Source organism: Bactrocera latifrons, unplaced genomic scaffold (assembly GCF_001853355.1).
Source record: "Bactrocera latifrons isolate USDA-ARS-PBARC rearing strain unplaced genomic scaffold, ASM185335v1 scaffold_49, whole genome shotgun sequence".
Classification (NCBI taxonomy): Eukaryota; Metazoa; Arthropoda; class Insecta; order Diptera; family Tephritidae; genus Bactrocera; species Bactrocera latifrons.
In genome coordinates, this window is record NW_017537145.1 from 1,079,538 (window position 1) to 1,095,737 (window position 16,200).

A 16,200-nucleotide genomic window follows, 5' to 3' on the forward strand; every position below is an offset into this window, starting at 1 on the left:
TAATATAAAATTGTTATATATAAAATATAAATGCGCAAAAACTGCAGATGTGACAAACAATACCTTGCTGGCTTTATGAGCAGATTCTTTAAGAATAAATTAGCTTCCTATAACTCACAACGATTGTTGTTGTTGTTGCTGTTCGCATCACCAGTGTTTTGAGGAGACGTGTCAAATGTTTATACATGTGTGTTTCTGTTATTTTCAATTTATTTATGCATACACATGTTGTATAAGTTATTAAATAGAAATAATGGGGATAAAAACTTCCGCATAACATTCTTTAGAATTGTATTTTACTAAAAATTATGTATACCGGTTTTTCTTCTTTCCTCCTTCAGGCAGCCTCAAAGAAGCAAAGGAATTCGACAAACTTACACCCGAGGAATCCAAACAGCGATTGCTTGTACTTATAAAATTAATGGATTTAAATAAGGATGGTTTTGTTGAGCGTCATGAGCTAAAAGCTTGGATTTTAAGGTCTTTTAAGTGAGTTTTATGTTGTTGATTAATGCTTTCATTATCTTCATTCTAAAAACCACTAAATATTACTTTAAATATTAAAACATCACGACAATCACGTGCTAGTTGCCTCCGCTTGCCGGCAAAAATTCAAAATAACTTACATAATTTGCATAGTATATATGTTTATCGATATCACTGTAATGTCGTTGGTGTATTCTTATTATAATAGGGGTACATATTTGCATATTATGTTACACATGTAGATCAGCGAGCTTAATACTATTAACGTGTGTAAAATTTTTGTGTTAAAAGCTTTCTAAGCTGCTTTTGGCAATATATCTTTATTCATTACCTTTGTAGTTAGGTGTATTCAGACAATTTAAATTTTTTTCCCAGTATATAATTAATTTTATAAAAGTACAATCCATCATTATATAAAGCTTCGGCTTGACGACAAAATTAAAAATTAAAAAATTAATAATAATTTTAAAGTAATGGCTATGTTGCTCCATTTTCTGCCGAAGCTCCTTGCGATGACCATATTTAATCCTTGGAGATTTACCTAAAATCAATCAGACAAACTTTTTTATGTTAACAAAATGGCGTATTCCAGATATTCGGGGAAAAAACCAACAATTAGCTTATTTTCTTTCGACCATGCTCTAGTTTTCAAAAAGTTTTAATATTTTTTTTGAAATTACCTTGCGATCTTTGAGCTACAGTGGTTACCATTAAAAAAAGGCATGTGAAGTTTTACACGAACGTTCCAAAGCGCCGAAAACCTATTGCTAATTATCGAAAACTCAAAAAGCATTGGTCGAATTTACTTAAAGTTCAGAAAATATTTCTAAGATATGTATTTATGTATGTAATATCTTAAATTTGTTGGAAAATTCTGACTATCCCTAACCCTTTATACACGCTTAAGGCACTCAATTGCTTTAATAACAAATTATTTACAAATTAATAAAACCTATTAATATATAATATCTAAAACAAATTTAATAATTAATATCAATTTCAAAAACAGAAAACTTGGTGAAGAGGAAGCAGCGGATCGCTTGGAAGAAATCGATGTGGATGGTGATGGAAAGGTCACATGGAAGGAATACCTTAAAGATACTTTCGAAATGGAAAATGAAGACGAAAAAAAGGAATTAATTGATTTTGATAGCTACGATGAAGAGAGAGAAATGATTAAATCAGATAAAGAGCTATTCAATGCAGCAGATTTGAATAAAGATGGCGCATTGGATTCAAAAGAATATGTGCTTTTCTATTCACCAGAAGAACATCCAGAAATGTTACCAATCGTATTGGAACACACGCTACGGGAGAAAGATACCAACCATAATGGTGAAATAGATTATGCAGAATATATTGGCAGTGCAGGACAAGATCGTAGCCGCGAATGGTTAGTTGAAGAAAAAGATCGTTTCGATCATTTGGATGAAAATGAGGATGGTCTACTAACCGGTAATGAAGTACTCAACTGGGTGGTGCCGAATAGCGAGGCTATAGCTACGGATGAGGTCGATCATTTATTTGTATCGACAGATGAAGATCATGACGATCGCTTAAGCTATTTGGAAATACTAAACAATTACGACACATTCGTTGGCAGCGAAGCTACGGATTATGGCGATCATTTACAGAATATAAATCATTTCCTTGACGAACTATAAGCGGACAAATTAAACAGCGGTTTTAATAAAATTTGCGTTTAATGCCATATTTTAGCAACTCCAAACGCTTGCCCAAATGTACAATAGCAAATTGTGTTTTAGATTTTCGTTTAGAAAAGTATATGCGTAATTATAATTAATTAATTATTGTAGTTTTATTATTCCTCCACCTACTGGTATGTAAAATAGAGTTTTCTAAGTATTTATTGTACAGTAATAAGAATCAATAAATTCACCACCACCACTATATTGTGTTTATTTCTAAAAACCAGTAACCGGTTGCACTGAAGCTGTAGTACTCTTCGCACATACAAAAGAATGCAATCAAGAACTTGATTTCGTCGATTAGTTGGTATAGCAGCTATATACTGTAGCGGTCCGATTTAAACAATTTGTTCGGAGATTATAACGATACCTTAGATAATAATATGTGTCCAGTCTCAGGATAGTCGAGTCTAAGTAAACGGGACGGACCCGGATTTTTAACCGGCCAAGGACAGTCAACTCGGACTATGCCTCGAAGTTCCTTCAGTAATCCGTGAAAAATTTCGGAAAATATCTCGTAAAATAAAAAAGTTTTCCTACAACAAGTTGACTTTGATCTTTTAGTTTACAGGTTGGCTGATGAAAGCCGCTACCGAAAAAAAATTAAATAAATTTTTTTCTATTTAATGAATCTGGTTAATTTTTATTTTGCAGATTGACTTTTACATTTAAGAAAAATGGATAACTGGGACACTGAAACAAGAATTTGGATTGTCCGCCGCTATCACGCACTGGAGTCCGTAGTTTCGATTTAAAGAGAGCGCACCTTTAGCGGCAATCCTCCGAGCAGATGGGAAATAATGAGACTTGTAAACAATTTTGCTGAGCATGGGACAGTCAACAGAAGACCTTACCATCGAAACCCTTCAGTTCGAATGGAGGAAGCAATCGTTGCTATAGCTGCTGCCATACAAAGCAATTGACGTGTTTCGACAAGAAGCTTATCTGCTCAAATGGGTGTAAGCAGACAGTCATTACAGTCAATTATGCACAAAGATTTGGACTTATTCCCATATAAAATTCAAATGGCCAACAAACTGAACGCTGCAGACTTGCCGATTCGCTTGGAATTTTGCCAGAAGATGCTTCAAATGGTGGAAGGGGATGGAAACCTGTCTCTTATACACATCTAGATGTGTATAAGAGACAGGCAGACAGTCATTACAGTCAATTATGCACAAAGATTTGGACTTATTCCCATATAAAATTCAAATGGCCAACAAACTGAACGCTGCAGACTTGCCGATTCGCTTGGAATTTTTCCAGAAAGTGCTTCAAATGGTGGAAGGGGATGGAAACATGCTGAACTGTCTTTTCATGTCTGACGAGGCTCATTTCGATTTAAACGGCAACATAAACAAGCAAAATTGTAGAATATGGAGTGCTTCCAACCCACAGATACTCCATGAGATGGAATTGCATCCACTTCGTGTCACAGTGTGCTGCATTGTCGCTCCCTACTTCTTCGAAGAAAACGGTCACACCGTTACGGTTACTGGAGACCGTTACTTGAGCATGTTGAGAGAGTTTTTCTATCCAGAATTACGCTGAATGAGAATTTCTTTCAACTCTGTGTGGTTTCAGCAAGATGGTGCAGCTCCTCACATAGCCCAACCTGTTATGACAGAATTGCGACGAAACTTTCCCAATAAGCTAATATCCAGAAACTCCACATTCCGTTGGCCACCCAGGTCGCCTGACCTTACTGCACCTGATTTTTTCTTGTGGGGTTATTGCAAACAGGAAGTCTACAAAGCAAAACCAAGAAATTTGAATGAACTAAGGCAATCTATTCGAGAAACAATTGGGGCTATTTGTGTCTCAACTCTCCAAGCAGCAATGAACAACTTTTTGGTAAGATGCTGCACATGCATCAACGAGCAGGGGGGGGGCATTTAAATTCCATTATTTTTAAAACAAATTAAGCTATATTTAATAAAATTCAATGAGCTTTAACATGAACAAAAGCAAAATGAATTCCATACACTGAAAAAAATTATTTGAGTTTCTTAATGTAGTAAAATTAATCAGCCACCCTGTACCCACCTGATTGCTTTCAACACAATTAAGATGATTTCCCGCTTATTTAGACACACATAGTTTTTTTTATTAGACATAAATAGCTTTATAATGGGTGTTGTTAAATATTTTTCACATTTGAACAGATTACTTAACTAATTAGAGTTATTTTCTAAAATTGCTGACTGCCGATGGCACTTTTATTTTTGCGCTAGCAGTGCAACAACTTATATGACTAGAATTCACCCAATTCCGCTTTCGGTCATTTACATTCTTCAATATTAAAGCCTTGAATATTTGCAAAACGTTTTAAATAGTTTTAGGAAAGGCGGACATTTTTTTAACTGAAATGAACAAAATAAAAAGCAACACAGTAACAGAGTTATTCAATAAGAAAAAAAAAAGTTCGTTTAAAAAGCAAACTTATTACAAAGAAGGACCAATAATATTATATATTTATTTACTTAAACACTTACTTTGTATACAATTTACAAATAACTGAACATTAACCGCAATGTAAATGTATACTAATACGATCTTACAAGTTATCACAATATTGCACCGAATAGGCCTTTGTATTTTTAAATAATTTTACGCTAAGTTTTTTTATATGGAATAGGCAGACAAACGTCAAATAAACAAAAGTTATCGAAATGCTTTTCGATTAATTTAAAAAATCAATTTAAAGTAAACCAAGTTTCTTTACAAGAACAAAATTTTGATTGGCCGGTTGGTATATCTGAAAAACTGGGAGACTAATTCGCGTATATTCAGACGGACATGACTAAACGGTTCAGCTCTTTACGCTGACATATATGACAGCGACATATGTGACATGACATATGTATGTATATATCGATTCCAAATAACTATATTATAATATAAAACAAAAAAAAAAAAAACGTGTATTTACAAGCAAAGAGAAAAATATAATAATAATACTAATTGAAATAAAAGTGATTTGGAATTAGATGTCATTGAAAGTGCAATTTGAAACTGCTTTAATGATAAAAATATATAAAATCTAACACGTATTAAAAATATGAAAAATCACATCAAATATAAAAAAATTATATCTTTAATAGATTACATTTTGTTATATACCTATATTTAATTTTAAATATTTTTTTAAATTTTTGTCAAACGTTTATTGGTCATCATTCATTTCTTCATGCCTTAGTTTCGCCTATTCAACGAAATTTCTTACGCTTGCATTCAAGTTTTCCTAAGTTTTATTTTTTGATAATAAATGCAAGTCTAATTATTGTTTTTGTTTACATCTAATATTTATTTGTAGTGACTAGCTTTTATGTATGTAGTTACAAGCTTCAAATACTATATATGTATGTATGTACATGCACACGTTTGTATACAATTTGTTGACTTGACAGTACACAAACTTCAATAAAAAAGTTTATGCGACACTTCCGTGTTTAATTGGATGTGTGTTTCAGTAGCGAATTTACCATACAATCGATGGATACCATATAATCAAATAATCGATCGACAGAATTGCTTACATACAAGTGCATATGTATGTACATATGTATATCTTGCAATGTAAGTGCGATGGCACGGCGGACTTCACGGTTTATGAAATTATGCACTAAGATTTATATTACATTTGTTAAGAATTCTTGTTATTCATTTGTTTTAAACAATATTTCTCTTTAGAAATTAATGAAAATCAAAGTCAAACTCAAATTTTAATAAATAAAATAATTTAAAAAATTTAGAAAAATTACTGAATGCGCCTTAAATTATGCATTGACATTCTATTTACGTTATTTCCGCGTTGAGCTTTGTGATTCAAAGTAGAAAAGCGATTTTAAACGCCTTTTGGCAATAACCATTTACGTACATATGTACTGAACGTACAAGTGGCTGAACGTTACAAGGCTGAAGATGGTACTATTTAGCGATCATAAGAATCTCTCATGTTTAAGTTTTTTAGATCTCTCATTAACATGATTAATTATTATTAATTAATATTAATGATTATTTTATTATTTATGAAAAAATGGTACATCGAATTGCGTTCTGAACTACCGCCGATAACGTGTCCTCATAACTTTGTTGCTGATAAGAGTGATTTGAAGCAGTTTTACAAATTAGTTCAAAAATTCCAGCAAAAAGGGACGCATATACATATAAACAATATTTACAATATTTAATTTGTATAAATACACACACACACACACACGTTAGTACCACCGTTCGTTTTGTATTACTCCAAGTCCCACTTACGCAATGTTAGTTGTTACAATTTAAAAATCGCACAAAATGTCATAGTTGTCCACTTGACGCAGTGGCGCCACATCGTTCACCACTTCGCTCAAATATTGCGTAATGAGTGGCGGCAATTTCAATTTTACCAAATCCTCTCTCGTCTTGACGTGCTTAATAATTTCGGCTCGACAACGATCTTGCAGATTTACAAAATCCCGCCGTGTACATTTTAGTGTCATTTCAGTTTTCGCAGCAGTAGAGCAAACAATCGGATATAGCGGTTCTTTGATCTGTATTGATTAATACAAATGTAAAGGTATTGAAATTAAGATCTTCAATAATTTTTGCTTACCTTATCTAAACCCCTAAAAGCTACTCCCAAACATTTGCCATCTTTGTAGTAGCTGAGCGTACCCTCGATTCCATCGAAGAGCACGCCTATAACTGTGGGGTGATTTTCTTTGAAACGTTTAGTGTACAGCAGCGCTACACCTTTGTGCCAAAGCACACCCTTGTGCGATAGACCCCAGCCATGTTCATTCTCACCAAGCATATTCCGAAAGGAGTTGGCGTGTAGTCCTGCAATTTTGAAAAAATTAAAATTTTCATTGGGACAACTACCGAAAAACTTCAAAAATTTTAAGGGAAAGAGAGCTCAAAGCTCTTTAAGGTCTAGCTGAGACGAAGGTACGAAGACAGCGGAGAATCGATTCGGCACTGTGCGCATCAACTCGGTCCGACGTATGGACCGACTTGACTTATTATACAGCTTGTGCAAGAACTGGAGCCGTTCGAGCTTTAAAACCGACATCGCTCCGCGCTATGGGCTCTTGAAATGTTGCAAGAAGACCCGACGTTTTCGAGCCAATTTTTGTTCAGCTATGCGCCTCATTTCTGGCTCAAAGAGATGCAGGAGTTGGCATTTCATTCAGAAAAAATAATAATCAATAACAAGTTGATGTGGTTTGTGGGCCGATGGAATAATGGATCCATTAAAATTGGACTCAACGGTTGGACCATATAGGCGTATCCACTGCCAACTTTGGAAAAAGATAATGTTCAAAAAAAAAAAAAATGTCAAAGAAAGAAGTAGGGAACCTAGAAGTGGATCACTCTTTACTTGTACGTAATTGGAGCCAACAACTGCGACATATAGTAAGCATTTGCTTATCGCCTAGCCCGAAAAATGAGGAGCTTTATATGGAAATATCCATTCGGATGACATGAGCCCAAGACTATCAAATATATACTAGGCGATGTTGTACGAGTAATTTTTTAAAAACATTGGTTTCTGACGAGATTTAAACTAACGATTTACGAATACTATTTCGAATTGATGGGAATTTCGGTATGAAAATATAGTATAATGCTTACGTGCTTGCTTTGTGCCGATACCAAACATAATACTGGTGCCGAAGACACGCTGCGACACATGCAATTCCCAATAGAAGCGGCCATTATTCAGCGGGCGCTTGCCCTGTACACCCGCCGTTCCTTTACTCCAATTTGGATGAAAATGCACTGTGCGATTATTGGGACCACTCAACACTATTTCTTTCGAGCGATGCCGTTTACTCCACGTCCAATTGTCCTCGCAACCATGCTCCAGCGGCATGACTTTTTTACGTCTCACCAATTGAGAGGAACTTCCACTTCCACCACCAGCACATCCATTACCCGCATTTGTATTGGCCGCCGATGAATTCAGCGTCGGTGTCGATACGCTATTTAATGGTTCGTTAAGAATTGCGTCCGATTTTGCAGATGAATTTAGCGAATTATTGTCGTCATCCGAGGACATTTTATTGCCTTTACTTTCACGCTACAGCTTATGTATGTATGTACGTCCAGACACTTGTAATTAAATTGTTAAATTTCCGATTAATCTCAGTGCCACGTTGCACTATTGTAGTGTTCTACTGTTACTACTAAGGTCACTACTTGACAGTTTCTAGCATCTACGAAACAAGAATCCTGCAAGCGGCATGTGGTTTTGTGTTTCTGGCATTTGAGTAGTCTAGTCACTGTTGTCTGGCGAAAAGAAGGTCACTTCCGGTTGTTGCGTATAATTCACACCTGCAAAAGCACTTTGCCCTGTTCAATTGCACCTGTATAACGGTAAACGTTTCGTTACATACACACTCATCTGGTATCAGTGTCAACACATCTTACACGTTTGACCCACTCGGCACAAGTCCTTTGTCTCGAGAACCCTTTTGTGTCGTGGTGTCTGTTTGGTTGTCGATATTTGCAATTCTCTCTGTTCGCCTGTTGCCGGTTAACTGCTAATAGGTATTGTTTAAGGTACCAATAAGATTGCCGTTCTTGTATCTAGTTGAAGTGAGAAAGTTTATAAAATATATTTACTAAAAATGATTACTAAAATATTTCGTTGGATATGAGTAAACAAAATAAAAAAACCGACAAACACGATTTTGAGGAAACAAAAATATTTCAATCATTCGTACATACACCCATATATACAAACATTTTCGTTGATGGAAAATAATTGGTGTGCTCAAATAATAAAAATTATTTGCTGGGTTTATCGGCAACTTATGCCCGAGCACAACATATTGCCGAGCAGAATTTCGCATGAGAACCTATCTTCAACCAAATTAAAGAAATCAAGATCAAAGATTCATACGAACCTTAAAAGGCTAAAAACGGAAGAATGTCGCCTCGGGCATAGTCAATAATTTTTGGGTTTCAAAGCCTAGAAGCTTGTTTGAGTGTCGCAAGTTATTTTTCTTCTAAAGCGCGTGAAAAATGAAGCTCAACGATCCTTCAAAATAATACATGTATATAATACTTATAGCAAAACTACGCAAGAAAGATTTGCCATTGACTGCTGAAGGTCGACCGGGATTGCGAAGAGATTTTCGTTGTTGGTCGGAACTGCGATCGGATCCTGAATCTGCATGTGTTTTACGTAGATAGATAGATAAATAAATAAATGGCGTATGCACTGCGACCTATAGATATTATATCCTCTTACGTTCCTCTCCTAAGTCACAATTAGACACTTAGCCCCAGCACATTCATGAATTCCAATACATTGTTTGGTGCTATTTGAAAACATAGATCTAAGGGCCTTTATCTTACGTCTGCACATTGCTGTGCAGTCAAGAACCGGCAATTTGCCAAAGAAGCTAGTTCCACGTTACATAAGTGCTTCTTGAGCTTACAATGGCCAGTGTAGAATGCGACAAGTAGGTGGAGTTTTTCCTTTAGGAGGTTGATTTCGTTGTTAAAACCCGATTAGCAACATCGCATGGCGCATACCTTGGAGTTGCTGTTGATACCTCTCCCTACCTAAACATTCCTCCTTAAGGAGCAGCTCCTTTGTTGTATGAGGACCAACTGCTATAAAGGATTCCAGTCCTAACATGTTAGTAGATGCTGTGAGCTCGTCAGCTAGTTCATTCCCTGATATAGCTTTGTGACCGGGCACCAAGATAAGGTGCACTTGGTTACGATCAGATTCTTAGACTGTTCCGCCGTTCTGTACACTTCTACGCCAGTAGCTGTTTGATATCGTATGGCAGGGAACGCTTTACATGCCGCTTAACTACCGCGAAGTATGGATATACGTTCATTGCGATAGTTGCGTTGGAGGTTTATCTCTACGCTCCGACTCAGGCAAAGACATAGCTTCCCAGGTATGGGGAGTTTGGTGCGTGGTCCTGCGAAACTTGCATCAATTCTCTCTAACGTTTTCGAGCTGTCGGTGTATCACTTCATTGTATCTATTATCCATAAGCGGTAGGTCGAGAGTGGAATCACTCCATGAGATCTTACTGCAAATGATAACCTTGAACTTGCTGCCCGTTTGGCTATCTGACCGATTACTAGTTGAAGCAGTGAGAGTTCTAGATGTCTAAGAGAATTATTCCGAAAAAACACACTCTCTTTATACTCTGATATTTTTTCAACATATCCAAAAATCTAATACGCCAAGAGAACTTTGGAGATGAGGGACGTGTTCCAACGTTCTACTGAAGAGAAACACTCCCAATTGAACTTCTTACCGCAGCAAAAGGTAATAAATATTTTAGGACTAAGACAAAAACAAATAGAAATCATTCCAGCATATTTCACTCCACGGATAAGTCACAGTTTGAACACAAATATTATTTACATACCTATGCATATAGGTATGTATGCATGTGCGCACTTACTCACCTGTGGTTTTTATGTTTTTCGTCACTTAAAGGTAGGTTGTTGTTATTGTGGATGTCTTCGCTGTCGCTAGTTCTAATTCAACAGCCAAACTTGGAGACAACTCTTCGACAGATCCCGCCTCTTCAACACCATAATATGCAACACTTTCTATGGAGGTCGCTAGACCAGAGTCTGTGGTATCAATATCAGAGAGCGAACCATTTACATTGTACACCGAAGCGAAGGGTGATTGGTAGCCGCTGGATGAATTTGATGTGGACGTATCCCACAATGGACTGCCACTAGTGGAACTACTACTGCTACTATTATTGCCGGCGTTTCTTGCCCTCATGAACTCCTCATATTGCTGTCGCCTCAAATACTGCCTTTGAAGCTGATACTGTTTTTGCATTGGGTTTTGCTGCTGCTCGTGTTGTTGCTGTTGCTGTAGTTGTGTTTGATGTTGTCGTGACGTTGTGACAGTCAATCGATTTTTCAAATTTCGCTTCAATTCTCGACTTACTTTACGCTGCTGCCGTCGTTGCGCCCATGTCTGCTCCAACGTCGTCGAAATGCTGCCGCCGCAGAGGGGCTGCCAGAAGCGTGGTCGATTCTGAGTCGAGAGGTAGCCGTTGGATTGCTGTAGGTGTTGCTTGTTTGCCTTCTGTATTTCCAATTTTTGCAAATGAAAATGATGACAGCAATAACCCTGCGGACTGTTAGCACAAAAACGACAAGCCTCAGCTAGAATGCCTCCAGCACCATCTGGTTCACCACCACATGTGGATAGATTGTTTCGTTTGCGTGGCTGTTTGTTGCTCTCTAAGCCTCCAGTATGGTATTGCTCCAGCAGGAGCTTGCGTGTCGCAGCTGAGGACGTCTCAGCGGCTTCTTTAAGTAGACGTGAATTCTTTGGATTGATCCATCGATCGTGTATATACAGGACTAGACGTTGACAGTATAAACATAGCGATTGAAACAATAACAACAAAACGATAATCATATATGATTGAAGTTTGCGTGCGGACTGGAATGCGAACCCGATTTAGAAGCGGTCGAGCTGACAATGTGGAAACTAAATTTTCTGAATGACGAAATTTTAGACTTGTTTAGCACACAGTGTTGAAAGCTGACTGCGCTCTACTGCTGTTACTGCAGACATAAGGTTTTCTTGAATATTTGTATTGTCTGTGAAGTTGTTTGCTGGTGATGGTGGTAGTACAGGCAGTGTAAACTTTTGGTAAGTCTGGGTATGTTTGAACTTTTTTTGTATCGAATATGTGGTGGTGATTTTTTCTTAACTTCTGGGGTTGATTTTCTCGTCCGACTCAATTTTTCAGTGCTTACAACTTATTAGATTTTTTTTTTAATTTTTCACATATACATACATATATATGATGTTCATAAGAATTGAGTACTGTAAACGCGACATTGCACTTTTATTTTCCAACTTCAATTAAACCAAAGACTTAGTGTATAAGTAAATATAGCTTTTTCAATGAAATTATTTTCATTCGATTTTATTCTTGCACGAACACTTATCGACTCGGCGCTCACTTGCTCCTTAGCTCGTTAGCTCGTTAGTTCGTCCGTATTACTCCATTCTTGCCCGACTTCTGTCAGCCGTCTGCTCTGCTGAAGTGCGCGTAGTCCGCCCAGCAACCCCCTTTTCGCGTCGAATTTTCCAGTCTGTCATGCAATCTTCCATCCAACCCCGTTTGACGTTTCCATTAACATTCCGCGTAGTCACTTGTATATTTTCCACCCCCAATTAGACTAGTTAATATCTCGCCCGAAATGCACATATACACACATATATGTATGCACAGGATATAGTTGTATGTGTGTTTCCCTCTATTTGCCTTTTTGTTAAACTTTATTGCATTCTTTGTTTTGTTACTGGTTTTCGCGTTCCCCCCACTTCCCGTCCTCTAGTTTCGTTCATTCATTACACTTGAAACGAAAAAGTTGACGTGAAATTTGTGCACGTGGAGGGGCGCAAGTGTCTCGCATGCTTTCAACCCTAAAGCATTTGCGTTTCTAGTTGTGTTGAGTTCTAGAACGTAATTACATACATATATGTGTATACATATGTAAATTTATTTCAGGCAAACGCACATGCGCCCGCATTTTTGGCATATTTATCAGAAACAGATATCAGTTAGTTACGACTTGTATGTATGTATACATATATACATCCATTGATATAAAAGTGAGCCAAGTCAGGCGAAGTTCGTTTTTGTTAAAATGGAACACACTATAGTATGTATATACACACCTGCTCAAAATAACAGTTACACGATAAAATTTAGTACTCTCAACAGTTTAAAAAACTTTATGGGCTGTATGCGACTAGTTATGCTGTAGGTTTAATTAAGATCATAAGGCATCGCCCTTTCTAAGAGAATGAAGCATGTGATTCCACAAATTAATGCCTGTGTCAGTTTTGCGTGAGTTCTCAGAAATAAAATTGCTCAATATAATAGTTACACATAAGTGAACTTAGCTTTTTGTGAAAACAAAATTAATTTTATCCAGCTTTTTAAAGTTTTTTTATCTGAATTGGTGAGTTTTCTTTGAATAAAGCTCAAAAGCTGCAGATAAATTAAATTATTTTTTAATCAGATGGGTCGGAAGTCCCATTGCACTGTTGAAGGAGCCCGGCTGGTTTCAGACCTCAGAAAGCAAGGAAAATTACTTCAGGAAATTGGGAAATTAATGAAAAGGTCTCATAATTTTATTAAAAATGCTTTAGAGCGAAAATCTAGTAGGGAAACTCGTGGAAGGCCACAAAAAACGAGTACAGTTCTTGATCGCCACATAGTAACTATTTGTGAAAAGGACCCATTCAATTCGTCGAAGATGATAGCAGCAGAAATTGGAAATGTAGTAAATGCCCAAACAGTTCGCAGGCGTTTGCAAAAGGCCAAGCTACCAGGACGTATAACCAGGAAAGTTCCATTAATGCGATCAAAACATTTAGATATGAGGTTAAATTTTGCAAGAAGTCATTTAGATTGGTCAGGACCTGAGGGAACAAAAAAATGGAGAAACATCTTATGGAGCGATGAAACGAAAGTAAATTTCTTTGGAAACGATTGTGAGAGAAATGTGCGCCGTCCAAAAGGAAAGGAGTTTCATGTTAGATTCACAAAAAAAACTGTGAAGCATGGAGGTGGGCACATCATGGTGTTGGGATGTTTTTCTTGGTATGGAGTAGGTCGTATATACCGGACAACTAATAAAATGACAGCGTCGGAGTACAAGGAAATGTTTGAAAATGTCATGATACCCTATGCTGAAGAAAACTTACCATTACGTTGGGTATATCAGCAAGATAATGACCCAAAACATACCTCCAAACTGGTTAAAAAATATTTTGAAGATAATAATGTTAACGTTTTGAAGTGGCCAAGACAATCCCCGGATTTAAATACAATAGAAAACCTATGGGGAGAACTAAAAAAATATCTGGCGGGCCAATCTTTCTCTAACAAACTAACTTTAATCAGTAGTATGCCCAGACGAATAAATAAAGTTAATGCAGAATAATGGTGGATATACTGGCTATTAACTGAGTACTGTTAAATATACAACAAAACTGTTTTATCATAATTTGTTTTTCCAAATTAATAATTGTCTTATTAAAAGTGTACCTATTTTTTTGAGCAAGTTTATTTTAGCTATGAAATGCTTTTGGATCTACATTTGTTTGCTTTACTTTTTTTTAAAAAAGCTTATTTAAGCTTGTAAATATTTGAAAAATATAAGTACGTTTGCGTTTTTCTTAAAAATTTAAATAAATCTTTTTATTCATGAGATTTACTGGAAAAAGTATTGTGTAACTATTATTTTGAGCAGGTGTGTATGCATTGGATTGAAGTCCCACTTCGTTAAACTTTCTTTTTCTTCTGAAAGAGTAACATCTACAAGCTCTGGTAGGGTCATAAGTAGTTTTTATTGAAACAAATCTAGTATATTTTTATTACATCACAAGATAAAACAAAAACTTCGGCTGCACTGAAGCTATAATACACTTCACGGGTCATTTATTTTAGCCACCATTTATATGTATGTATAAAAACGCCAACTTCGGCTGCACCGAAAATAGAATGTCCTTCACAAATAAAGACTGCGTCGAATAAAATTGTCCATTACAATAGTGAAAAAAACTGTAAAAAAAATTTAAATTCTGAATTCTGAAATTTTTGGCGATGGCTGGATAACTCCTTACTCCTTTAGTAAAAACCTTAAAAAAATCAAAATTTCAATAAACATGTCGCGACATTTTTTTTTTCAAATAGTTCTAATCGAAAAAGAAAATCCTTCGTCCAAGTCTCAAAGGCTTGTGCAAAATTTCATGAAGATCGGTTGAGAAGTTCTCGGAAAATCATGCCAACCGACTTCAAAAACACAGTTTAGAGAAAAACGTGTTTAAAGACGGCGCACTTAGCCTAGCTAGCCTCAAGCGCTCTAGTTCTCAAGGCTGTATCTCCGAAACTATTACTCGGATCATATTAATAAAATGAAATAAAATGAATTTTTGAAACCGTAAACTCATGTAACCCCTTTACTTATGGAACACTAGTTTGGTGGAGAGCTTTAAACAAACAATACAATATAAGCAAATTAAATGGAATGCAAGGAACAGTACAGGGGCTGATGCGGTCAATACACTCCTGCATCAGCTACCAATAGACGTGATACTCTGAAAGTAGCAGCAAGTTCTGCTATTATAATTGAGGAATTAGAAGAATGGAGAGGGATAGAATCAGGCATAGCGCCATCCTAATTAAGCAAAATACAAGGTGCGTTCCAAGCAAAACGTTTTTTCGACAAAATCAATTAATTTTATTCAAAATAGTCTCCTTCTGCTTCAATACAGCTTTTTGCACGGTCCAAAAGCATGTCGAACGAGTGTTTTAGCTCGTTTCTTTCATGGGCAAATGATTTTTCCGAAAGGAAAGAAGTCGCACGGTGCAATATCAGGTGAATGCGGGGAGTGGTTAATAGTTAAAATGTGATTTTTGGTCAAATAATCGGTCACAAGCGTCGATCGATGAGACGGCTCATTATCGTGTAACAAAAGCCAACTTTCATCTTCGCGATATTCGGGCCGAACACGTAGAATACGGCGCACTAAAAGCTTCATAACTCCAATGTAGAATGCCGCGCATTAACGTTTTAGCCGGGTGGAAGAAATTCTTTGTGGACAATACCCTTGGAACACACACAGTTTCGATGGAATTTCCGGTGAAAACGGATTTTGATTGGCGCACTTTGAAAACGTTGAAACCACTCGTGAACTCTGCTACGGAATAAGCAATCATCGCCTTAAATTAGGATATAAAGCTGTTATTTGGGACAGAGGATCGCAGTAGCAAGTGACACCTGTGGGCAAAATTTTGCGTGGCTCCTTAAGCCACAACAACCAAATTTGCTGAGTAAAAATCTTCTAAGAACATCTATCTACAGTGTGAAAATAGATGAAGTCGGAGGAAAACCTCGCTCACTCCTTATGTATCTGTACTCTTAAAAACTACTAAAAGCGCGATAAATCAAAAACTAAATAACTCAGAGACATTAAATTTAC

At 36.5% G+C, this 16,200-nt stretch overlaps 3 protein-coding genes across 6 annotated transcripts in view; 1 reads left to right on the forward strand and 2 right to left on the reverse strand.

Annotated features, from left to right (window-relative positions):
* Positions 1–2,397, forward strand: part of LOC108973545 (reticulocalbin-2) — a 3,609-nt gene extending 1,212 nt beyond the window's left edge. For all 4 annotated transcript variants that reach the window (XM_018940891.1, XM_018940889.1, XM_018940890.1 and 1 more), the window contains exons 3-4: positions 342–489; positions 1,496–2,397. In XM_018940891.1, the coding sequence (XP_018796436.1) occupies positions 342–489; positions 1,496–2,150 (803 nt within the window). In that variant the 3' untranslated portion in view covers positions 2,151–2,397. The remainder of the gene's footprint in view (positions 1–341; positions 490–1,495) is intronic.
* Positions 2,398–6,189: 3,792 nt separating this feature from the next.
* LOC108973604 (SPRY domain-containing SOCS box protein 3) lies at positions 6,190–8,256 on the reverse strand. The gene is made up of 3 exons (XM_018940978.1): positions 7,818–8,256; positions 6,796–7,022; positions 6,190–6,733 (listed from the first exon to the last, which is right to left on the reverse strand). The coding sequence occupies exons 1-3, from the start codon at positions 8,242–8,244 to the stop codon at positions 6,482–6,484; spliced, it is 906 nt and encodes a 301-aa protein (XP_018796523.1). The 5' UTR covers positions 8,245–8,256; the 3' UTR covers positions 6,190–6,481.
* A 427-nt stretch (positions 8,257–8,683) lies between these two features.
* LOC108973603 (AF4/FMR2 family member 4) lies at positions 8,684–12,220 on the reverse strand. Its single transcript, XM_018940977.1, has 2 exons — positions 10,629–12,220; positions 8,684–8,774 (listed from the first exon to the last, which is right to left on the reverse strand). Exon 1 carries the CDS (start codon positions 11,608–11,610, stop codon positions 10,654–10,656), a length of 957 nt encoding a protein of 318 aa, XP_018796522.1. The 5' UTR covers positions 11,611–12,220; the 3' UTR covers positions 8,684–8,774; positions 10,629–10,653.
* Positions 12,221–16,200: the final 3,980 nt, after the last annotated feature.